We start from the raw sequence: 25,237 nt of genomic DNA, 5'->3' as shown, positions 1-25,237 counted from the left end.
CTAATCCGTGGCTGGTCTTATCAGTACCACCCAAACGTGCTCGTACACTAAGTGACTGGTCCCTATGCATGGCATCGCCTTTCCCTTCCTCTTCAGTTTCCCAGAGATCCACAGTGTGCTAGTAATAATAGTGGTAATAAAAATGGTACCTAAACATCTTTAATACATGCTGTACGCAGACACTACATCAGACACTGATTCACTATCTTAATGAATCCTTACAATAAGGTAGAGGTGGACATAGGGACAATTTTATCCCTATTTTACACATGAAGAAGGATAAAATACAGAGAGGTCAAGTAAGTAGCTCTAGCCACATCACAGAGCTAGTGAATATCAAAGACGGAAAATGAAAGGCAAAGAAAAATCCTCAAAGATTCAAGAACCCCGAGGGCTCCTGGAAGGAGCGCTTCCCTCACCAGAAGGTAACCTCTTGTCGTCAGTGGGCCACCAGTACCACCCCGAAGGCAGAGCGGAGCCGTGTGCTCAGGTGCTGGCAGTGGGAGGACCTACAGTCCTTGTCTTCCCCCTAAAGTCCTCACCTTCGTGTAGTGGAACTGCATGGGGTCATCGGTGGAGAGAGAAACATGCAGTCCCTTATGCAGGAATTCCCTCAGAGGGTTTTTGGAATATTCAAGGAACAGACTGTTGTTGCTAAGAGGAGACATGGCAATGGGGATCTGAGCAAGGTAGTAGAGATACTGCAACACCGGACTCTGCAAAAGAACCACCAAACTCAGGAAACAAGAGCCAGCGAGGGGAGGGAGGGATGGGGGAAGCATTCACCAGGGGAAACCAGGGGTCCGGGCAGTGTCTGCAGGAGCCCCCCAGTCACCCCGAGCTCCACAACGCCAGGACCCCCAGGCCCACCCTCCACATTTACCTCACTGCTGCATCAGGGCCCATCCCTCCCTGGGACTGCTCTCCTGCCCACTAAGCGCTCCCTCCTGGCTCCAGACTAGAGGCACAGCTCAGGGCAGGAAGGGAAGGGCACCTGCAAGGCCCCGGGCTGACCCCAGCCTACGTCCTCAGCTGCCCTTCCCCAGGAGCTGACCCCAATAGGTCAGTCTTGGAGATGCCCCACTTTTGTTGCTTTGCGCTCTGACCACAAACATTCAGGTTGAGACTGTAAACACTGCAGCTCCTCGGAGGTGGGAAGGGGCAGACCTGACCGGGCTAGAGTGGTTCTCTGATGTAGCACCCACCCCACACAGAAGCGTGCAACACGGTTCGCCCTCCCCAGGACCAGGGAAGGAGAGGAGTTTGAACAAATATCCTTCCTATGGAAGTGAGTCAAAATACGGAGAAGACAATGCATAGAGTTCATGGTAGCATGATTTACATGAGCAAAAAGTTGGGTGGATTCTGTGCAACAGCTGGAGCCTGGCTGAATCAGTCACAGCCCAACCCAGTGGCGGCCGTCCTTTCAGCAGCCTTTAGAATGAGCAGCGCAGAAAAACGCTTGTGATGATAAGTTAAGGGACTAAGAAGGAACCAAAAATCTGTGTTCTTTACGATAATAAGCATATTAGAAATATGCTCTGGAAAAAGATGGGAATTGGAAATACTAAAAAGCTAATAGTGCTGTTTCTATTAAAGTAATAGCAATAAGGACTTTTTTCCATGTCTCCATTTTTTTTGAAAATCTAAATTGTGATGTGTTTGGCTATATTTTTTCACAATTAAATGTGAAGCCAAGAGACTACAGACGGCCCAGCCCAGAAAAAGGCCTGGCCTTCCTGCCTCACTGGCCAGAGCCTCCCAGGGCGCAGGCAGGAGCCCAGGTGGTCCCACTCCTCCCCAGGGCAGCCCCGGGCGGGACTGTCACTGCAGGGCAGCCATCTGTCAGGGGCCCGGTTACCTTCTTGAGGAGCAGCCCGTGGGAAATGTTGTCGGCAGTCAGGAAAGCAGATACCAAGTGAGTGATGGAGCCAGACTCCCCGCAGTGAGGCCGGAACAGGAACGTGCTCAGGCCCCGTTCCCTGCAGACATGAGGCTTGTGGTGAGAAAGAACCCCTGGTCCACCTGCCCCGGGGCCCACGGGCCTGCACTGCGAGCTCAGGGCCCACTCCAGGGGAGACAGTCCCCCATGGCAGGGTCCGCACAGCTGAAGCAGGGCACCCTGGAAACAACCTCTCCCCAGGCGCTGAGGCCCAGGCCCAGAGCTCCTCAGAACCAAGAGACGTCATCTCTGGGAACAGAGAGGGCCTCGTCCTCCATCCTCTCCTCCCCTTCCCCAGGGCCTGGTAGCCCAGATTCATAGACCTTCAGAGCAGGAAAGCCCACAAGAAACTGTGGAGCCCAGCCTCTTTGTTATAAAAAGGGGGTAAACCCAGATGTCAGAAGCCACTGAGCAGGGCAACAGCAGAGCTAGAACTAGAGCCCCTGCCTCAGAGAGCTCAGCCCAGGACTCCAGCCCTGGCCGTCTCCTTTCAATCACGGTCCCACTCAAAACTTCCACACCCACAAACTAGCGCTGGCTGAGGCTGAGCTCTGAGGCCCCATGGCCCAGCAGGGGTGGGAGGACGCTAGACGTGTAGGGAGGGACTGGCTCAGCATCCTGCCTCGTGGGCCTCGCCTCCGTGTGTGTGCTGTGGGGAGCCTGGGAGTGAGACCACTGGATGGAAGCTCTGTGAGCGCGTGGATGCAATCTGTTCTGTTCCCTATTATGTGTCCCGTGCCCAGGACGGTGCCTTCACATGGCAGGTGCTGTGATTCACTGAATGGACAGACGCACGTGTGAACACCATTGGTGGGGAGGCTAGTGAACGTGTGTCAACAGGTCCTGTGTCTATCATATCAGGGACAGATGTGCACACACGTCGGTGTCGGTGAGTGTGTGTATGGACGTGTGTCCAGGCATGGGGTCTGGCTGCCTTGTATGTGTGATCGTATCTGTTGCAGCAGGCACGCCTGCATGTGTGTGTAGCCCTGTGGGTACGTGCCCTGTGGGGTGGGCTCAGGAGCATCCCCTGGTTTGAGGTGTGCACAGGGGCCAGCTCACCCACCTGCGGAGGTTGTTGAGCACCATGATGTTGGCATACATGTAGTACAGGTAGTAGCTGTAGGGCGGGTTCTGCTCGCTGGTCCAGACGTCTGGGCTGGGGCTCTTGTCTGAGAACATGTGATCGCTGTGCTTGGACTCATCATCCACGCTGTCAAACCCCGTCACCTGGACAGGAGGAGGGGTCCTGCGTCAAGCCAGGGCAGACGAGCTGCCAAAGGCCTTAGTATATGTGCAGCTGAAGTGAGCCTGCTAAAGGCGTTGGAGCCCAGGCCTCTCAGGTGTGGAACCTCAGCTGGGGACCCCATGGCCTGCCTAAGCCACATTCTTCCCAGGGATAGGGAGTGGGCACAGCGCCCCAGTCTGTCCCTCCGGGGCTTCCAGAGGTACCCCGGAAGTCAGTCTGGAGAGCGCCAAGCCCCTGTGTGGTGGCAACAGTGAAGGGAAACTCAGGCCAGGCCAGGTGAACGGCGAGGCAGCTATACTCACCTCCCATCCTTCGGCGGTGCCATCAGCAGCGGTGACAACAGCTGTGAGGGGGAAGGGGACAGGCATTTCCCCTGCACCTACTGTATGTCAGGCCCTGCTTGAAGCACCTACCACACATCAGCTAACTTAATACTCAAGTGACCCTGTGAGGGAGGGCTTGGCTGACAGCAAAGCAGGGCCAGTTAAGGAGCTTCCCCATGTGAGACAACCAGCTCTGAGCCTAAATGGGCTCAGGGTCTGCACTGTTTGGGGCTGTAGGTGGAGGATGCCCTAGAGTGGCCATGATGTCCCAGGTGTGGCCAGCTGGGATGCCTCTCAAACAGGCCAAGGTGTGCGCCATCCAAGAGGGCCCCTTGGCAGGCTGAGCCATGGCTCTTGGGGACTGCCCCCCAAGTAGGGTCAGAGCAGCTCAGGAGATGCCCATCCTCCCACTGCACTTATACCTCAGCTGGGGCCCACACTACGCCTCCAGGGCCCCACCCAAGTCACAGGCTTCCCGTCACCTGCTCCCAGAGGTCTGGCCCTGACGGAGGATGTACCTGCGAAGACCCAGCTCTCAGCCTGCATGCAGGGCAGTTTTGCTCCTGTCACTCAGCCACAGCTCTGCTTTGGGAAGGGGCCCCTGAAGGACCGGCTGAGTCGCCTGTTCCGAAATGGCAGTAGGGGCCCAGAGGAGCAAGCGACCACCAGTGTCTTGGCAGAATCTTCCCTGTCACGGTCATTATGTGTCAAAGGAAATGACAGGGTCCCACTGCAGCTCTCAGCACAGCCTGGACAGGTCTGGGTGCCGGGGCGGACCTTGAGTTCCGCTCTGCTCTGCGCTCACTAGCTCCATGCTGCACCTGAACTCTGGGGGCCCAGCACGGGGGCAATGTCAGCCCCTCTCCTGGGCTCTGCTAATGCAGGGCCCCAAACTGGGCCTCCCATAGCCTCAAGCACAAAACATGTCCAAACCCCAACTCCTCCTCCCCAAGCCTGCTGTCCCCCCATAGTTGGCAGTGTACCCTGAAAGGCACACCATCTGCTCCCCAACAAAGCCAGGCGCCGGGAGGCCCCCCGTGACTCTTTCCCCTTGCTCACCTTCAGGGTGTGCCCAGGCCCCATCCATTCTCCACCCGTGCCCACCGCGCCGCCCAGGGGCCCTGTCCACCGTCTGTATATGCCTCACTTTCCTTAATGTGGGGATGACAACACCTGGGCCAGGGCCCTGGGTACGAATTCCACTTCTGCCCCTTTTTAGCTCTGTGATCTCTCAGTTTTCATTTCCTCACGTGTAAGTCAGAGCTAGTAGCTTCACAGGACAGTTGTGAGGATAAAGTGAGATAATCCACAGTGTCTAACACACAGCAACACATAATCATGCTGCTTACTATTAACACCTACAAAATGATGTCAAGGGGGGCAGTCGTGAGGCTGAAGCAAGATCAGGTCATGGCGTGCATCACCGGAGCAGGGAGCGAATAATCAGTGTGAGCTGCGACTGCTGGTTCAAGCCCCCCGCAGTCTCCATTGCTGGAGCAGGCCCCTGACTCTCACCTTGCCCCCCACCCCCAGCTCCTTCTGTTCCAGACCTTTTTTCACACAACAGCCTGCAGGGTGTTTGTCTAAGACATAAATTCAGTGCCGTCCCTCAGCCCCTTCACACCTCCCTGGCAACCCCCCAACTCCCCCAACCCCTACTACACACACACTCACACACACACACACACTCACTCAGTCACCCCTCCCTCCCCCACCCCCAGCCCTCTGGTATCTTCCCCACCTCCCTCACTGTCGGAAACCATCCCCATAAACTCTACCAGGCACTGAACTTGCTTCTCACCACCTGCAGCCAACTCTATTCTGGGCACCCAGGGGGCGGGACCAGCTCCTGCCCCCCTGATGCCCTTTCTGGTTAAGTCTCTCTTCCACCCTTCTCACCCTCTCCCACAACTAACCAGATAAATATATTTTGTGGGGCTTGTGTACTTAACCAAACAAGGTGGGAGGACCATTGGTTTCTAAGCAAAAGCAGGAGCCTGAAATGTCTGCATTTGTAACAACCTGAGGCTACAGCTGGGACAGAGGCCAGTCCTTCCAGCCCCACCTGGTCAGGAACTAACTCCTCAGTCTTTCTGCCTCATGGCTGCCTTCCCAGCACCCACCCATGCCCGCAGGGCTGCCCCAGAGGAGCAAGCTCATTATTCTAGAAATTCAGCTTCTTGGGCTGGCCACCTCATGCCTGGGGCACACCAGTGACAGGATCTTAGAAGGGAAGGCTGACCCAATCCCCCTGGAATCCTCTCGTCCCTCCCTCACTGGGCACATTGCCTGGGTGCCACCCACACTTACATATCTGAGGAAGAGGTGAAGCTCTCGGTGATCTTGAGGATTAATGGTGGCCTCAAAAAGGGGCAGGAAGATGTTCTCCAGCATCTTCCCAAAGCTTGGCAGCAGCTTCTTTGACCTAAATATGTCACTGGGGAAAGCGGAGACTTGCTGATTAAGGTGGACCCAACAGCCCCCTTGGCCCATCAGAGACAAGCCCCCCCGGTCCCTTCCCTCAGGCAGCACAGATCCCCATTTAAACACCCAGGGTAGAGTCAGAGGTAGGGCTCCAATACAGATCCTCCCCTCCTCACCAAGTTCTGCAACACTAGGCATTGGTGGCACACTCAACGCCTACCCATACCCATCAGAGAGCTTTCTCCAGCTAGAGGCCAAGCTGGGAGTGGGGCGCTAGGATTCAGGCTGATCCAACTCGCTCCCCTCAGCTCAGTTCCCCTAAACCACGTGTCCCAGGCCCATCCGGGGGCCACAAGGGCCAGACAGAGAGGACAGTGGTGGTCTGAGTCATATCGAGGGAGAGGGCCAGCAGTGTAGGCCCCCATCAGGTCATTCAGACCCTGGGCCTCACCCAAAAGGATAGCCCATCCTCAAACCGCAATAACAAGAAGATGGGCAGTAGTTCCCACCAGGCCTCTGCACATGTATGTTCTTCAAAGAACAGAGTTGAAGTGTCACAAAGAGGTCTTTGCCAACCACCCCGCCCTGTAGGAAAATCCCTGGGGCAGAGAGGCCTAGGCTGGCACTGCAACAGGCCCTATCCCTCAGTAGCACAGACTCAGCAGCTCCTGTGGGACAGGTTGGCGACCCCAGAAGACACAGGTAGACAGCAGCCGCCTCACTTACTAGATCCGGGGCACCTGGATGATCCAGCGCATGTTGGGTGAGTAGACCTTGTGCTGGATGAACCAGCGGGCCAGGTTGTGCCACTCCTCAGGACTGCAGCCGTAGATGGAGAGCCGTGGCTCTGAGTACTGGTACTTGCTCTCCTCCAGCTCCTGGGCCACCTCCTGGCACCAAGAAGAGCTCAGGTCAGCCCAGAGCACCCCAGCTGCTAGATCCTGCAGCTCCCTCAGCCACCTGCTCCTGGGCTCAGAAGGCCTGATGTACATCCCCTTGCTGCCACGTCAGCACTAACTCCACCTTCCTAGGGAAGAAGGCCTTGGACTTGCACAGTCACACACATGACCAGGCCAGACAGCAGAAGCATCTCCAAATGGGGCTAACCTATACCCAGTGCAGGCTGCAAACACACAGAGCAGCAAGGCTGGATGCTGAGAGTTGGGCCAGCGGTGGACACCCTCCCCCTCCTCTTGCCTGCAGTCAGCACAGTCCACACACAGAACAGCCTGCGCACTCGGGAGTCAGCAGCCAGGGCCACAGCACTTGGCACCCAGGCACCTGCACCTCGCCTGAGCTGGATGGTGGATGGACGGGGATTCACGAAGGGGAAGAGGATAGGAGGCCCTGCGGGGCCCCCACCCCATGAAGGCAGATGCTGTCAGGAATCCGAGGAGGGCTTGGAGAGGTCCAGGGCTCACCCACCTTGACCATCCGAGCAAAGTACTCTCCTCCCAGGTAGTTTTCAGTTTTCAAATACAGGTCTCGGAGCTCACTGGCCCCCACAGGGTTGTATTTGGAGTTGAACTTGTCAAAGCGGTGGAACGTCTGCCGGCCCTGGAGAGAAGAGACACCAGCCAGATCACCGTGCTGTTCTGCAGCCACCACACACATGACCCCTCCAGGCCTTTACAAGGTGGCCTCTGTGAGCCACACTGAAAGATACCTTCTGTGTCAGTTCTTGAATGAAAACTTGGAAAGTCCCAGGGCCAGGATCATGCCTCCTCACTCAGCCAGCACTGGAGTCCTTTTGTGAGGCCCTCTGTAAAGGAGGATCAAGGGCCTCATGCCTCCAGGAGCAGGGCTGGCTGAGTGAGCCGAAAATACCGAACTATCAGTAATAACGTGTGTCCTATTACTGTTTAGGCTTCATAAGGCATTTTCTCCACATTGCCCCCTTCAGTGTCTGGTTTAAGATTTTTTTATTGTGGTGAAATGTACATAACACAAAATTTACCTTCTTAACCATTTTTAAGTATACAGTTCAGTGGTATAAAATACATTCACGTTGCCATGCAACTATCACCACCATCCATCCCCATAACTCTTTTCATCTTGTAAAACTGAAACTCTGTACCCACTAAACAATAGCTCCCCCAGACCCTGGTAACCACGATTCTCCTTTCTGTCTCTATGCGTTTGCCTATTCTAGATGCCTCATACAAGTGGAATCATACAGTATTTGTCCTTTTGCGTCTGGCTTCTTTGACTTATCATAATGTTTTCAAGGTTCATCCATGGATGTAGCAGATATCAGTACTTTATTCCTTTTTAGGACTGAATAATATTCCAGTGTGTGTGTGTGCATTTTATTTATCCATTCATCTGTTGATGGACACTTGGTTTGCTTCCACTTTTTGGCCACTGTGAATAATGCTGCTATATAAGCAATAATGTGCAAGTAACAGTTTTAGTCCCTGCTTTCAATTCTTGTGGGTACATACCTAGGAGTGGAATGGCTGGAATATATGGTAATTCTATATTTAACTTTCTGAGGAACTGCCATACTGTTTTCTATAGCAGCTGCAACATCAGTTAGTATTTTAATAACCTTGTAATGTCAGTAAGGCACGTGGCAGTCACCATTTTATAAGCAAGGAAATAAAAGCTTAAGTGAGTTGCTTAAGGGCACACAACTCCTAAGTGGAATTAGAACAGGGACCTATCTGACCAAGTCACACACTCTCTTCCCCTGTCCCAGGGCTGCTCCCAGCCCTGTTACTCTCTGAGGACAAACTACCTCTCACAGTCCCCATGAGACAGGCTGGGACCTGGGACTCCTTGCTGCAGTGCTACAGTACTTGCACCTGGACAAACGTCTCCTCAAGCAGCAAAATGCAAAGAAACTATATGGGACTAAAAATAACCATGTGCATGCACAGTTGGGGCAAATTATGGACAAAAGATACAAAGAGACCAAAAAACCCAGCTGCCACTTCTGAAGAGCCTGGAGCACAAACAGGGTGTTGGAAGCAAAAGCAAGGTACTGAGCGTGCCCCCTGCACTCAACACCACCAGAGGGGTGGGCAAACCACCTAAGCCACCACTCCCGCCTGACCCCAGGACACATCCCTACCCTTACCCCATATAAGGTACAAGCTCATCCCCCGCTCAGGGAGCGAGCACGCAAGGGAACCTGTTTGTTCTCGCTCCCCCCTGCTGCAGCAGGGTCCCCAATAAAGCCCTGCCTAAATTTCTTGTCTAGCCTCCAGTCAATTTCTATTGATCGGAAAGGCCAAGAACCCTGTTCCGTATCACCCACAGCTAGAAGAGAAAGAGATGCCTACACGGCCAGCCTCTCTCCAAGCCCAATCCTGGCTCCTTTCCACGGGGCTGAGCCCCCCACCAGGACTACACGAGGCCCTGCGGCCGAGCCCACTCACCGCATGGACATCCAGCGAGTCCACAGTGAGGTCGTACGCGTCCATGTGCAGGCTGTCGAACACCTGCCGCAGGGTGATCTTCCGGCCCCTCTTCTCGGCAACTGTCCTATCGGGCTCTGTCTGGTACGTATGCTTGATGAAGCGCAGCAGGTGCTTCTGGTTCATGCAGGCAGCCGCGTGGATGTGCGTGTCCACCTGCAACACAGTGGCCCCCAGCACGTGAGCTGGGCCACCTCCCCCGGCAACAAGAGGCAGGACACCCAGGCTTCGGTGTGGAGCGCAGAGCCTCAGCACCTGCACTGACGCCAGATCCCCCGCCCCATTTCTTCTGTAGACTTTGGAACTGGTCTTCCTCCGTCTAGCCTTGCTACCCAATCCCCCTCCTTGCAGCATCAAGAGATCTTTTTTAAATGTAGGTCAGACCCAGCCACTATCCCTGTTAGCAAATCGTCAGTGCCCCCCAAGTGTTCAAGATAAAGCCTAAGCTCCTTAGCCTGAGATTCAAGGCTTACTTCAAGCCTTAAGTCTCACCTTGCCACTGCCCTGCTCTCTGCTCCAGCCAGGACACCCCACTTACAGGTGCCCGAGGTGCCATGCTATTCCACACCGTGTGTCCTCAGCCTGGCATGCCTTCCCTCCTCCCCACCGATCCATCCACCAGGAAATTCCCCACGATTTCCTCCACGTGGCAGCCTGTCCTGATCCCCCAAGCACAACGGATAATTTTTTCCCTTGCCCAACCTGGGACTCTAGCACAGACATTCCTGTCACTGTTTATGTCCTCCAATCTGATCTAATAATTTTCTGTCTACTTCATCACTAGGCTGGGAGCTCAGTCCTCAAGGACAGGGACCATGTCTGATGCATCTAAGCCTCCAGCGCCTACCCCAGAGCCTGGTATGATGTTGAATGGATGGATGAATGGACCAATGAACAGGTGTGGGAGGTTCCAATAGTTTCGATGGTATCCGCAACCTCACAGAAACCTGAGGACCCACCTAATGCCCCACAAAATCCCACACTTGCCATTGACCTCTCTGGAACCCTCAGAGCTTTCCCCTCAGCCACTAGCCCTAAAGCGACGGAGCCCTGGCTAAGCTGAGGGATGGCCTGAAGTCACAGTGAACATCCTGACCCCCTTCCATGAGCCCAAGGGGCCTGAGGGAGGTTCCCCCAGGAGGGTAGCAGCAGCCTCACTGACCAGCGTGCTGCCAGCTGCCAGCCCACACTCTGCAGTCCCTGCTGCAGCCGACTGGGCACTCTGCCAGGGCTGGGGTGAGGAGGCGGCTGACCTCAGGCCAAAGAGTGCTGTCCACAGCTGGCCAGGCATCTCCAAGTCATGCCAAACCAGACATCTGATCCATTGAACCTCTGTGAGCTTTTTAATCAGCCAGCCCATATCGCTGACCAACGTCACTCACTCACCAGGGCCCCTCCTGCCCTTAATCCTGCCACTCCTACCAGAAAGACAGACCACTAGGCATCAGAGAAAGGAAGCACCAAAAGTGAAAATGTCATCCACAGCGCAGTACACGGGCTCAGGCACAACACGGGTGGGCTGGGCTCATGTGGGACACACAAGCGGAGGTCAGCCGGAGTTATCTCATCTGGACACAACTGGGCTCAACTACCTCAGCATGACTTAGCACATTCTGGGCTTTCTTGCTGTCCTCTAGCATACGAATGACACACTGCAGGGGTTGCAGCCTGTCCTCATCCCCAGGAATCACTAGATGAGGGAGGAAAACAACTGGATAATCCAGGAAGCATCTGATCCAAACTTCAGAATTACCAAGGTGATTATTTTAGGAACAAGTAAAAGAGCCTGTCATTGGAGGTCAGCATTTTCAATTCACCAGAAGATCCAAGAGCATTCCTTGCTTTCATCTAAGATCTGGGTCTAAACAAACAGTAGAGTTTCTAAACAGGGCTGGCCAATACCTGGCCCCTAAGCTGACTATTTCTGCACCCATGGCAAACGTAAGTAACCAATTACAGCACTCTTCACTAAGCTTCGGGAGTAGCCTCAGGTAGCCACTCCCAGTTGGTCAAGTTTGGCACAGAAGATGAAACCTATCTGCTATCCCTGATATGACACTTACACCGAAGTGGGTAAGGCCTAATCTTACCCAGCTCCCAAGCAGCGGACACATTCAGCCCCTCATTATCAGCTCTGAGCAGAAAACAGTCATCTCAGTTACACAGTCCTGCCGGTTTGGCCTCATGGGGCCACAACCCATGACCTGATGTGATGTTGCAGGTAATTTCACAAGTACCGCCCACACTGACCCACAGCCAGGCACAGCTCCTGCCTCAGAGCAGGACCCTGGCCTGCCCCCATGACACTGACAGCCACTTGGAAGTATGGAGGCCACCTCCCAGCCCATCCTGAACTTCAGAAAGTCAGCTCTCCTCCCCTAGCACAGGCTTCCAGGGTAAAGATGAAGCAGCCAGCACTCAGGAGGCAGGGAGGGGCAGGCACAGCCTGACCTGGACCTGCGTTTATGGATAGCTGTGGTGCCAGAGAACAGCCCACTGCGTCAGAGCACGGGGCTCAAGGCCATCTCTGTCCAGAGAGCACATGAACCCCCAGACTGACAGGGAACGCGAGGATGGGCTCTGGTAGGTAACCACAGCCCCTTCGCCCCCTGCCCCCTAGGACTCTCGCCCTCATGGTGGCCAGAGAGTGCAAACACCCACTGGGGCCCCGCCTTAGAAGCAGACAGTGTCGGAGCCAGTGCGGTCAGGTGCAGGCAGCAGGAAGCAGTCAGGCCCAGAGCGTGCACGTGGGCAGAGGGCAGGGCTGCGCAGGGCTGGGCAAGGAGTTTTCTTGGACACCCATCTGGGCGTTGTAGGGTTCCTTCGGGCAGGGCAGAGAGGAGCTGACCTAATGACTGAGGCACCCAGCTGTCTGAGCACCTGAGGATCACAGAGAAGAAACAGATGGCGCTTGAAGGTGAATATGCCACGGAGGTGGTGCCTAACACACATCCTTTCACCTCTGCCTGGAAATCCCCGAGACTCTTCCGTGAGCCTCAGAGCCCAGGAGCAGAAGCCTAACTTGCACTCTGAAGGCTCTTGATCCCATCCAAGTGGGAGGCGGCTTAGCAGAGGTGATCTCGGGGCCTCGCTGGAGAAGGCCGTCCATGTAGTACTGCTGAGAGCTCCCAGGCAGGGGGTCAGGGAGGCCTGAGCTGGGCTCCCCAGAGGAGACACAACCTCCTCTGGCCTACCCTCCCTTGTCAAAGCTGACCCCAGGGAGGGGGTGGCACTGGGACAGAGGCCCCTGTGGCCACGACAACCCTGCTGTGACTCAGTTCAGATGTGGCCACCCCTCCTCCAGGCATAGCCTCACCCCACCCTCCTCCCGGGGCTTCTGTCCCAGAGCAGCGCCACACCCCCGCCCGCCTCCCTGCCGCCTCTGACAAACCCGCGGGCCCTTGAGTGATCCAGAACCTCACCCACACCTGCGGGTTCACTCCCCACAGCCCGCCACGAGCCTCTGCCCCCACCCCTGAGCTCCAGCCACACTGCACCCCTTGCAGCTGTGCTAGCACCCTCGCGCTCCCTCCTGTCTCAGGGCCGCTCTCCCCCTGCTGCTGCTTGTAGCCACAGCGCCCTCTACCTGCTGGGTCATCACTTCCACTCCCTGCCCTGCCCTCTGCCCGGCAAACTCCTACTCAAAGTCAGCTCAGTCCTGGCCTCTCCCTGAAAGGCACCCCAGTCACACACCTATCACACTAACAGTAACAGGCTGGGAACTGCTTGTGGACAGGAAGTGACTCTCATTAGGCATCAAAGGCCCCACGCTTGGCACTGATCCCATGCTCGCTGTATATTTGTCACACGGAATAAAATGGCAAAGCGGAAGGCCGTGATCATTTAACCTGCACGTCGGCCCCGACTGCGGCCCCTGCAGGCTGCGGGCCCTGAGCTCTCCACTCTAGGGGAAGTCCAGAGAGGGGAGCACATCGGATGCTCTTCCTTAAATACGCCCCATCCAGAAGGAAGCAGGGCCACAAACTCCCAAGTCCAAAGGGGTCTTAATAGCCTTTCTCGATCCATGATACATTTAATACATTCTCTACTGTAAACGTAGGCTGCTCTCCACTCATAACCAATTAAGAGGCCATGCCCTGTTTCTCAAGGAGGAGGGCACGTTCCAACAGATACACAACACGGACAAAGGTTTCCACCGTGTCATACCAAGTACCACCTGAGGCGTGGCCTGCTGCACGGAAGGCAACTGGCCGGTCTTCCCTCTGTACGTAGGAAGGCTACGCGGGGGGCCGAGCCCGGACGGGCCAGGGCCCCGGCTCTGGACACCGGCCGGCTCACGCACCTTCCTCACGTTATAGAAGTCTCGGTGAGGGTTGCTCTTCAACTCCTTGAACTCGGCCATTTCATTGAGCATCTCGTGAAGGCTGAACTTGGATTCCAGAAAGTTCAGTCGCCGGTGACAATACGTCTTCCTGCAGATTGGGAAGGGGGAGAAACCACAGCTGAGGAGAAGGCACAGCAAGCTCTCCAGTTTGGAGACCTCCAGTGTCTGCGGGGACCGACCCCTGGGCGGAAGGTCAGGACGGAGCAGGGAGGGACACGGAGGGGCCCGCTTCCTGCAGACCCAGCTGAAGTGTGGAACCACAGCCATGTGAGTCGATGGGGGCAGTAGAGAGCTGACTGTAACCTCACACGGGTTCCTTGACTTCTAGCCTCACGGGCTTCGGCGATTCATCCCAAGCTGCTGTCCCTCATGAACAGATATGGAGCCAGCAATGCCCAAGACTTGAAGCGAGCGTTAAACGGCCTTGTGTGTGTGAAGGGCCCGACTCAGCAGAGTGGACACTCAGGGAAGATCTCCCTCCTTCAGCCCTTCCGTCTTTCCTTCCTCCCATCTATCCTCAGCCACCTTTCACTCCTTCAAAAGAGTTTCACCTCTGCCCAAAAGATTGATAATACAGTCAAACCCTAAGGCGTGATCTGCCCACCTTGGCTGCAGAGAACCACCCTGTGACCAAATGACATCCCCCAAACCCTGAGACCTGAAGACTTCTTAGTTCTGAGGCTTCAGGATGAGGGGAGGATATTCTGCATCATGGGCAGACTAGAAATGTAGGGGTGTTGTTACCAGGACAGAAATCTCTGCAAGGATTGATGTCCCCACCGGCTGGCAAAGGCCACTGCGGGTGGAAGCACTCACTATTCTCAGCCAACTGCCAGGTGCCTGTGTCCACAGCCATGTGGAACCTTCAACTACAAGCCAGGCCACTCTGCTTCCCTGTGGGCCCCAAACACACACAGCTCCTTTGGCACCCAGTCACTGAGACTTTTCCTAAAAAGCAACTGCCAGCCCTGCACCAGCACCATCATCTGTCAGCTGGATGAGCCCCAGAGCCAATTCCCAAGGCCATATCACCCAGTCCCTTCCCCAGCGGGACTCGCCCTGACAGCCTCCCAGGCAGGACAGCCACTGCTCACACACCTGGGGAGCCGTCCTATCCCTAAGGCTTCCCCTCAAAGCTCCTGCTCTCATTGGCTGAGGCAAGCTCCCGGCAGCTACCCTTTCCCCTCCCAGCTCTTACGTCTGCCCTCAGATCACCGAGGACCAAGACCCACTCTGTCCATCCCTTCAGGGCCCACCCTCCCGCCTTGGACACTGGCATCACCCCATTCCCAGCGAACCCCAAAAGGCAGGGAAAGAGATAAGTCCCTCAGCCGTGACCAGCTTCCTCACCCTCCCCCGGACCCCCAGTCCTGGCTGGGTATTCACAGCACAGCCGCTCTCAGAGGGGCTCAGGGCCCGGGCAGGCTGAGCCTCCGCTGCTGATTCGCTGAAGTGCTCACCAAGAAGCGAGGGCCCAGGAAGACAGCTCCCTGCCAGGTCAGTTCGAGCCAAGCCTACAAGCAACACGGGGGTCGTGGCTAAGTTCCCAGGCTCCCTGCACTCTCCCCTCCAGAAACACAGAAAAACCAACAGAGGAAGCAACAGTCTTCATCACTCCCCCACCTACAGTAAGGCCCTAGGCTGGTAACTCTCCGCAAGGCTGCCGTCCTGCCTGGGGGGTGGGGAGTGACCACCCTTGTAAGGTGCACAGGTGGCCACCGGCAAGCAGATGCCCCACACCTGCGCGTGCAGAAGGGACAGGTAGTAGCAACTTTAAGAATATGCCAGCCTGTGAAGGAAGATTGTGGCAGAAACCCACAAAGCACTGGGGAAAGGGGAAACCACTCTCTTTCTGGGGTGGTTTAGCTGAGGGGAAGCCCAGAGCAAGAGGCCTCTCCCGGTCCCTTCCTACAGGACAGCACCCCTGCAAAGAGAGGCAGACTCGGGGGGCTTACGTGGGACCATGGGTAATGAGAGCCAGGATGTGGCTCATGTCCACCGTGTAGGTCTCCAGGTCCGGGTAGGGCAGGCTGTGGGGCTCCTGGCGCTCCAGCATCTCTGTGTTGTCGTACACGTAGAGGATGCCCCCCTGCATGCGGACCAGGAAGCCCAGGTTTCGGGGAGCATCATCCAGGCAGTAAGGGTCTTCCTGGGGCAGTGGGGGAGGGTAGAAGTCTGCAAAACAGGATTGAGTGAAGGCCAAGTGCCCTTCACCTCAGGAGCTCACAGGGGCTCAAAAGTCACGTCCCCACCGAGGCCTGCCCCGGTTGTCTGATCTAAAACCTAACCACTCCCACTGCCCCCGACATCTCATATCCCCTTCCCTGCTTTATTCTGTCTCCTCAGCACTTGCCACTATGTAAAGTAATTTCTCTTCTTTACCTTGGGTAGTATATGTTCATTTTGTTCACTGCTGTATCCCCATTCCCTAGAACGGGCCATGGCACACGGCTGGCCCTTTACTGTTTTAACTGAAATGAGCTTCAGCCTCCTGGGTACTTCAGGGACACGAGGCTTATGAAAAAGGGCAGCTGTGTCTTCTCCTAGTAAGAGAACAGAGAGAACCTGGCACTGCCCGGTGGGAATAACTGCCCCTGCCCTTCCACATCTTCCTGAGCCCAGGGAGGCTCAGGGGCTAGATGAAGAAGCCATCCCCTCCACAAATAAGCACAGAATAGAGAAGGTCTCCCCCAGAGACAGAGCTGTCTGTCCCTAGGCTGTGGGCTGTTAGCCCCCAGGAGCCAGAAAATGCCTCTCGGCTATTTCCCAGCTACGACTTGGAGCAAACAACTTTACCTCCTGAACCTGTCTGCTCACCTGAGGATGACACCCTGCCTTAATGGGCTGTTGTGAGGGCTGCACTAGCAGGTAGAGGAAAATGTTTTGTAAACAGTAATACACCGTAGGGCATTATTCTCACTACTCTCATAGTGGGTTTTCCTGGCTCTCGATAAGCTCTGTTCTGGCCAAGCAACAGGTTATGCTGAGCAACAGTAGAACTGGGGGCTTCAGCTCTGCACATCAGCCAACCCCGCACAGGGTCCAGCTGCCTGGCTGCCACCCCAGGCAGGAGGAAACCCTGGAATCTTCATCAATGGAAGGAAGGAAGGCGGAGTAGCTGCCTGGGCCTCCCCCATCCGTGCTCGGAACAGACTGCCCTAGAGCAGATGTGAGGCATCACAGGGGCTTCAGCAGCACGGGGGCGGGGAACTGATGCCCCCCCACACACACACCAGGCACAGCCACAGGCCAGCTCAGGAGTCCCTGATGTGTGCCAGTGCCTGTGAGACACACGCAGTCCAAAGGCCTGGGGGGACCACTGCCTCCACGTCACCACACTCACACCCGGGCCCCCGGGGACTCTGTTCTGTATAAAGTACACCTTCGACAGTCATTCCTGCCTGCCCTTGCCAACACTGGAGCGGGTGGGATCAACTTCCCTCAGACAGACAGGGAAACGGGTTTGGGAGGGCTGAGACTTACCCAGGGCCCCAGGTAGTAACAGATGCCCAAAGTTGAGGTCTCAGAGCTTCAAGGAAAGCAAGAGACAGGAGACATCTTGGCACCAACTCCCCCCAGGGGCGTAGCCAGGGTCCTGGGTGCTGGCACAGACTACCAGGCCCTCACCAGGCCCTCATCAGATCCCCCACCACCAACTTTCAAGATCGAGGTTTCCTGTTGTCTTCATTCATATTAGTTAACTTACAGCCTCTACTGCTCCTGGGTCTTTCACAGGCCAAACAGACTCCACCAGAAACCATCCTGCCTTCTCTGACCCCTCCCTTTCCCCAAACTCCACAGCATCAATGTAACTCCTATTTACCAGTCACTCCCCAGATGCCAGAACTGCACTAACCACGTCACGTGCATTCTCTCGTTTCATCCTCACAACTGGCCCAAGGGATAGATATTATTAGTATTCCCATTTTACAGACTGAGAAGCTGAGGTTTGGAGAAATACCTTCCTTGCCCAAGAAAGTGGTGGAGCTTAGATCGGAATGCAGGTGTGTTGGACTCCAGAGCCAACTTCCCTGCCCTGGGAACACACCCTCTCTACTTACCCACACGCCACCCACCTCACCACCAATTTGGCATTTACTGTCTGATTGTGTTTAAATATCCAGCATGAGACTGCCTGTCTCCCTAGAGGACTCCCAAGATCAGGGACTGTCTTTCCCCCCCTCCCCTACCTTGTCTCTCTCAACTTATACAGCTCAACCAAGGGCAAGGCACACAGTGCACATGGAATCAATCCTTGGGGAAACCAGCAAAAAAATCAGTGCAGGAGAAGCCAATACCAGGGCTCGGCCCTTAAAACACCATCTGGGGGAAATACATCCAACCAGTAAAACCTCCTGGCCAACCCTCAGGCCATGCCCTGCTTGGAAGCCCACCTGCAGCCACAGCGCCATACCTGGGAGGCCCTCTTCCAGAGGTGCAGCGTCTGCCTGCCAGTGACCCAGGTACTGGGCTGTGGTGCGTGGGAAGCGGTGGTAGGCGAGCCGGGCATACTTCTCCCGGATCAGCAGGGCCTTGGCCAGGCTCTTGGCAGCCTGCTCATAGTCCTCCACGGTGATCTGCAGAAAAGGGTTCACACAGCAGGCCTGAGACCACTGACCTAGCAAGACCTGCCACAAGGTTGGCCCTTGACTGGCAGCAGGGAACTTGGGTTTGGGGAGCATTCCCACCACTGTGGGCCCAGGGGCTCCCTGTGCTTGAACGGTTTGTACAAATACCATGGTTAATGCCGGACACCCAAGTTCCTTCTGGGAGCCTGGAATTGAGGGATGTGCTCTACAGACGTGCGGCCAGCCCCAGTGAAAACCTTGGCTGCTGAGTCTCTAATGAGCTTCCATGGTAGATGACACTTCACACATGCTGTCACAATTCAATGCTGAATGGATTAAGTGCGTTCTGGTGACTCCACCGGGCGGGGTTGCTAGGAAGCTTGCTGCTGGCCTCTTCCAGACTCTGCCCCATGTACCTCTTCCCTTTGCTGACTTTGCTCTGCAGCCTTTCCCTGTAATAAATCCTAGTCCTGAGTACAGCTCTGCGCCGAGTCCCAGGAGTCCTTCTGGCAAATCACTGAACCCGGCAGGGGTCTTGGGGTCCCCCAACACAGGAGGAGACTTGGGGCTGTTGGAGAGAGGCAGGTACCCCAGCCTGCACACCGCAGGCCAGCCTTAGTGCGGCTGATTAAACCACAAGCCAGCTGCTGCTGCCCCCGGCCCAAGAAGAGGCACAGCCTGGACCATACCCCTGATCAGGGTTAGCATCATCATTTTCAGTTGAGAAAATACATGGTTTCTTCGGAGGTAAAGCTAAAAACTTCTGTGTGCTCAGTCTGCTGCTTTGCCAACCCCAGGCTTCTGATTCATCTGGTAATCACCCCAGTTCACCCTGTCAACAAGCACTTGTGTGTTATGGGACAGACCCTTTTCGTAGATTTCATTTTGGTCCTCACTGCAACCCATTTTACAACTGGGGAAACAGAGACCCAGAGAGGATAAATCACAGGAAGTCACGAAGTCAAACTTCAGACCCTGATCTGATTGAGTCCCAAAGCCCAAGTATGCTCTGCTTTCCCAGAGCTACCTCACACCCAGAGATAAATGAGATAAATTCCCACCTTCCAGTGGGCTCGTTAATCTTTGTCTGTTGGGAAGGACAGGTGTGGAAGAAATCTGAACGTGCTGGGGGAGACAGTCATTCATAAGAGGGGATGGATATGAGATGCAGCAGAGGGAGATACAAGAGGGAGCACAGAGCTGGAAGGCTGGGGCCTGGACCGTGACCCCTCTGGCTTTAGTAAAAAAAAAAAGCATTTTTAGTTTTGAAATGGTGTAAACATACAGACAAGCACTGGAGATAATATGACAGACGCCCATGTATCTACCTTCCAGAGCTAACAATTTTAATATTGTTATTGTTGTTTCAGATGTCTTATATGTTGACATAAATAAATCATCTCAGATAAAAGCTAAAACTCTGCCCTCCTCCACCCACTCCATCCTCAGAGGAAGGAAGTTGGTATCTGTCTTTCCCATGAACATTTTTATACTTTTACTTTTTTTTTTTTTCTTTCCTTGCTTCTTGTTAAGGAAGGAGCTTCTCCTTTCCTGACTCCAGGTGTCCCCATGAGGGGGTGTTAATTCCATTTTACACTTTCTGATGGCTTAGGAGAGCAGCAGGAATAGGTGAGCGGACAACACCGTAGACACAAATATGTCCCTGCCAACAATAAAGCCAAATACTCTGTCTGCAGGACTGAGGGACTCAGCAGGGCAAGGGGCTCAGGCCACAGCTGGAGGTATCAGAGACGTGCTCAGAGTCCCAGCGGACCAGCCAACCTGTAAGCACTTCAGGCCTCATGCCTGGCAGCTGACCCACTGGGGGCCAAGGCGACCTGCAAGGTCAGCCTGCCTCTCGTGGACTGGTGGCTCTCTGGGGACCACTCGCCAGTTCAGGGGCTCTATGCCCTACAATGTGCCAAGCAGGAGACTGATGGAAAGAAGCTAGTTAATGCACCAGGCCAACGTCCTCCCCCCCTTCAGCTGGCTGTCAGCCCCCCTCTAGTCTCCCCTTCCACTGTTCTGCCCACGTGCCAGAGGCTGGGTGGACACCACGGACTCCTGGTCAGGATGCTGTATCTCCAGACAAGGCCTGTGCTGTTTCCAATCCAACCAAAATTCCCATCCATAGAAAGGAATTTAAATAAAGTATGGTTCATCCACACAGTGGAATACTATGCACTTGTGAAAAAGAAATAACAAGGACGTTCTTGATGTATTGATATGGCATTATCCCCAAGATGTACTGTTACCTGAAAAACCTAGGCTCAGTATAATGTATAGTAACTACCATTTGTGTAAAAATAAATAAATCAACTACATGGGCATAGTAAACTGTAGGTACACAGGCCATCTATGTGAGAACACACCAGCAACCAAAACCAAGGACTGCCTCTGAGGAGGGGAATCGGGTGGCTAGAGGACTGATATAATTTTTGTACCTTTTAAATTTTAAGCCATATGCAAGGATTTTCTATTGCTCAAAAAATAAATTTTTTTAAGCTAGAAGAAAATGTATAGAAGAGTAATAAGTCACTGTGCTTTCTCAGATACACTATATATTCTAAAACTACTGTTAAAAAAGACGAGAGAATAACAAGGCCAACTGAGGCACGGGTAGTAGGTTGAGGGCCAGGGAGATGGAACCAAACCTGGCACTAAGTGATATTTCTCTTCAAGAAACAAGCAATAAAAATGCATCATCCAACCAGGTGAAAGTAGCACATTTTCAGTGACTGAGTTAACCGACTTGGTGCAAACCAAGCTTGTTCATTTTTTTGTCAAGACCTGCTCGTCCTGCTTGGCTGGTCTAGCCTGTATTTAAGGACATGAGTCCAAGCACAGAGGAGGAGCTGGATCAGCAATAACTGATTGCGCACAAACCAATCAACCCCAGGACTTAATCCATTCAACATCTGGGAACACTAAAGAGCCCAAGCTGGAACCGTCCCCAGTGGGCTACAGGGACAGAGAGCAGTGTTTCTGGGCCCAGAGCACATATGGAACCTACGGGCCACACGGTGTACCAACATGCAGCCCCTAGGCCCTCCTCACAGGGAGAGCAGCACCCTAGACACACACCTCACCTAGAACCCTCCTTCTCTCCAGACTCCTGTGCCTCCTGCCTGACACCTCCCAGACACCCACAGACCAGGCCAGGCTTCAGGGCTGGGCGGGACCCCACGGGACCCCAGCTTTGGCACAAGGCACATACAATACTCACACAGCCCCCGCAGAGACGCCTTACCCCAGCACAGTAGTCTCCGCTGATGGTGACCCGCTGGAACTCGGGCATGGCATAGGGCATGGATGCGGGCTGCGGAGGGGCTCCGGGGAGCACAGGAGCTGCGGCAGACGTGGCTGGGCAGGCTGTCGGGAGGCCCTTCCAATCTTGCTGCGTCGGCATTTGCAGAGACAGGGACTGGGACCGAATCATCTTAAAACTTTTCTTTCTAAAAGTCGAGGACAAGGAAAAGTGAAAGAAAGCAGCAGCGAATTGGGGCGAGTGATGAAGAGTCTCTGTTCTGGACATGGCAGGAGAATTTGTCTCTGATGAATCAGCGGTGCTGGTCCTACCGTTAAGAAGTTTCTAATCATTCATGCCTTCCTCTCACACGCGTCTCTCTGCATGCAATATCCCAGACACCCCTCCTTGCAGCCACTAAGAACTGCTGTGGCCTGCGTTTGCAGGGCACGTGGAACATTCAAGTAGGCAAATGTCTCAGGAGACAGAGGGCAGACCACCCTGCAGGGGTCTAACATCAAGGGCAGGTGAGGTGAGCACGATGTCGAATCAACCACCATGCTGTCTTCAGATAAGACAAACTCTGAGTCCCAGCATATGAACAGTCTCAATCACAGTGCACTGCACAATGTTACTAATTGGGGGCATTGGAGCCAGAAGAGATTGTGACAATCAACCAGTCCCACCTCCTGTTTTCACAAAGCAAGAGTCAGGGGACCAGAGATGGGAAATGGCTTATACAAAGTCACGGCAAGGTGCAGTTAGCCCTTAGCTTCCCACCTCCCTAGTACCCTGTCACCCCGGCTGCTCCTTCCTCTAGCCTGGCATGTGTCCTCCTGGCCGCTGCTGGGACAGGCACAGATCTGTAGCTTTGTTATGGGAAAGGGACTGATCAGTGTCAATTTCAGGTCTCTCTGGACCTGTCACCTTGGCACCAAAAGATGATTTCACAAACTCTTGGGGAAGTAAGCACAAGGTTGGTTTAAAATGCCATGAGCTCGTGCTTATCTGCAATGCTGATTTGTGAACCCTCACCTTCCTCATTAACTAATTAGTAATGTTTCAAATGACACCAACCCAAGTCCTAGGATCTCCAGACATAGAGTTAAGCAGCAGGGAGGTGAGGCCATCAGCACTCCCCTCTCCCACGTCTCTCCCCAGCACTGCCACCCAGTGATGTCCAATGCCAGCTGACTACTTGCCCTCCTGTGTCACAGGGCCCAGCAGCCTCCTGGGTACTATCCTAGCACAACCAGGGCTTACAGACACCAGTGAAGGACTCAGCGACAACCGTGACCCACCAGAGCCCCTAGAACCCCTCCTTTTCTCCAGGCACCGGTGACACCTACAGGGTGTGGAGAAATCAGCTGATCTCCAAACGGACCTTATGACTCACCCAGAGGCAGCTGTCTTCTTCCTGGCTCTTGGCCAGGTCTCTTCTCACAGATCCACGGCTGATTTTTCAGGAACCACCAATTTCTCCCTGCCCTGTCTATACACCCACTGCTTGCCATGGCTCTCTGGTCCTTATCTGCCCACATGTGTTATCACCTCTTTGGGGACAAGACTGTTTAGACCTGGAAAGTGGAGGCGGCCCTTTTTCAGAAGTCTGTCTTTGCCCTGACCCCGACCCTACCTAACAGATGCACTGAGTTGTTCAGGAGACCCAGGCTGGACTCCAGGAACCTCCAGCCTAGGCTTTCCCCAGCCCACCATCCATCCATCACACGGAGCTGAGTCAAGCATCCTATTCCAAGGAAGATACCAACTCATGCCTGTCAATCATTCCTCAGAGGCAGACTCACCTTGAGCAATGAGGTTCCCACTTGGGCATCTTTTGGATGTTCACACCGAGAGGAAGAGCCGTTACTTTCGGCTCCCTCTCATATGCTGACAGGGTCAGCCAGACCCTGTGAGCCTCTGGCTTCAGTGTCACCCACACGTCTGCCAGGTCACTGTTTTTATCTCTATGCCAACTATACCCCTGCAAGCCTCAGCCAATGCCGCCTGATGACCAGTCCTGCTAAGGAAAAGCAAGGTGACATCTAAGGTGAGAAACAGGTTAAAAAGTTAAAAACAAAAACAAAAACAAAACACACCACAATCAGAAAGCTGGAAGGCTGCCTGAGCCAAAGCCACCCGACTTGTCCAAGGAATGTCCACATTCCTCTGTCCCAGTGAGGAAGCCAGAACCCATCCATTATGGCTCCAGCCTTGGTCTTCAGGTGAGCCCCAGACTGTCACATATGAACATGGGCTGGGAGCTTGGGCTTTGCAGGGATAAGGGACAGGTTTAACAACAGATGGGGCAACTCCTTAGGGCCCACACACCATGGGCAAGGGCTTGGAATAACCAGAGGTAACCACTAAAGCTCGTCTCTAAGAAAAGCAGAAAAGCTAAACGGAGCCCAAGGAGAGGGCCCTGTGTTCATCTTCTATGGCTGCACTACAAATTGCCACAAGCCTGGTGTCTTCAAGCAGTCCCCACTTGCTGGCTCGCAGCTCTGTAGGTGAAACGTCGGCGTGGGCTCAGCTGGACTCTACATCTGGGGTACTGAAAGGCCAAACCCAGGCTGGCCACACCGGGCTCTTAGCTGGAGACCCTGGGAAAGAATCCACTTCCAAGCTCATGCAGGTGGTTGGCAGAATTCATCTCCATGTGGGCCTAGACTGAGGCCCAGGTTCCTCACTGGCTATTGGGCAGGGGTCGCCCTCTGATTCTTGTATGTAGCGCCCTCCATCTTCCAAGCCCGGCACAGCGCCTGGCTCTGGCAGGAAGGCTCCATATTACCATTTATATTCCAGAATTTCAGGGAGCAGCCAAAGACAAAGAGGAAGCTGCGGAGAGGGTTCCTCTTCCGAACGATTCACATCTGAATATTTGCATAACGGTGTCTCTACTGAACAGCGAGGCTGAAAGATAAAGCTGGGGGCGCACAGCTCCAGAGGCTACTGGGACATCTGACAGGCAGTCTAGGGACCAAGCTGTCCTCTGGCAGGAAAGAAGCCAGTGGGCAGCAGGGAGCTATGGTCCAGCTTTTCCCTCCATTTCATTCAGAAGCCGGCAATTATACCCTGGGGAGCAGCCCCCAGTGTCATTCCAGTGTCTTCTTGTGGAAGCAAGGACCCCAGCCCTGACTGGAGGTGGGACAGCCTCGTGGTTAAAATGTGGGGTTCTACCTTCCAAAGACGTGGATTTTAGTCTCTGCCCTGTCACTTACTGGCTATGTGTCCTAATCAGCAAAATCGAGATAAGAATATCCACTTGATAAGCTTCATGTGGGGCTTAAAGAATGAAAGTAAACGGCACAGGCCAGCACTTAGCCCACAGTAAGTAGTAGCTGCTGTTGCCGCCCATCTCTGCCGCAGGAAGCTGGACAAATAGTTAACATCTCCATGGGGCTTACTGTGATCCAGGCGCTGCCCCAAGCCTTTTGCGTATGTTAATTCCCTCATTCCTCACAACACCCCAAGAAAGTAGCTCTTTACCATATCTACTTTACAGATGATGAAAAACTGGGGCACAGAAAGGTTTCCTAATGGGCCCAAGGTCACAGAGTGTACCAGGGAGTGGTAGAACACAGTGGCCCAGAGAGCCGTGGCCACCCTGAGGTAGTATCTGTGGTGGCAGTGGAGAAACAGGATGTCTTTCTTTTGCCGCACATACACTGCTCACCGACACAGGCCAAGTCCTGGGCTGGATCCTGAGGATCCGGT

The 25,237-nt window shown here is 54.4% G+C and overlaps 1 protein-coding gene across 1 annotated transcript in view; it reads right to left on the bottom strand.

The window, feature by feature from the left end:
- AMPD3 (adenosine monophosphate deaminase 3) overlaps positions 1–25,237 on the bottom strand; it is a 41,191-nt gene that overhangs the window by 2,801 nt on the left and 13,153 nt on the right. The window contains exons 3-13 of the mRNA XM_060103467.1: positions 21,524–21,728; positions 18,120–18,282; positions 15,661–15,880; positions 13,664–13,793; positions 9,322–9,516; positions 7,364–7,495; positions 6,665–6,828; positions 5,825–5,951; positions 3,009–3,172; positions 1,862–1,982; positions 543–716 (exon numbers count right to left, since the gene is read on the bottom strand). Coding sequence (XP_059959450.1) covers positions 543–716; positions 1,862–1,982; positions 3,009–3,172; positions 5,825–5,951; positions 6,665–6,828; positions 7,364–7,495; positions 9,322–9,516; positions 13,664–13,793; positions 15,661–15,880; positions 18,120–18,282; positions 21,524–21,728 — 1,795 coding nt within the window. The remainder of the gene's footprint in view (positions 1–542; positions 717–1,861; positions 1,983–3,008; positions 3,173–5,824; positions 5,952–6,664; positions 6,829–7,363; positions 7,496–9,321; positions 9,517–13,663; positions 13,794–15,660; positions 15,881–18,119; positions 18,283–21,523; positions 21,729–25,237) is intronic.

Source organism: Mesoplodon densirostris, chromosome 7 (genome assembly GCF_025265405.1).
Source record: "Mesoplodon densirostris isolate mMesDen1 chromosome 7, mMesDen1 primary haplotype, whole genome shotgun sequence".
NCBI classification, from domain to species: Eukaryota; Metazoa; Chordata; class Mammalia; order Artiodactyla; family Ziphiidae; genus Mesoplodon; species Mesoplodon densirostris.
Note: the sequence above shows the minus strand (reverse complement) of the source record. Positions and strands in the feature narration are given on the sequence as shown.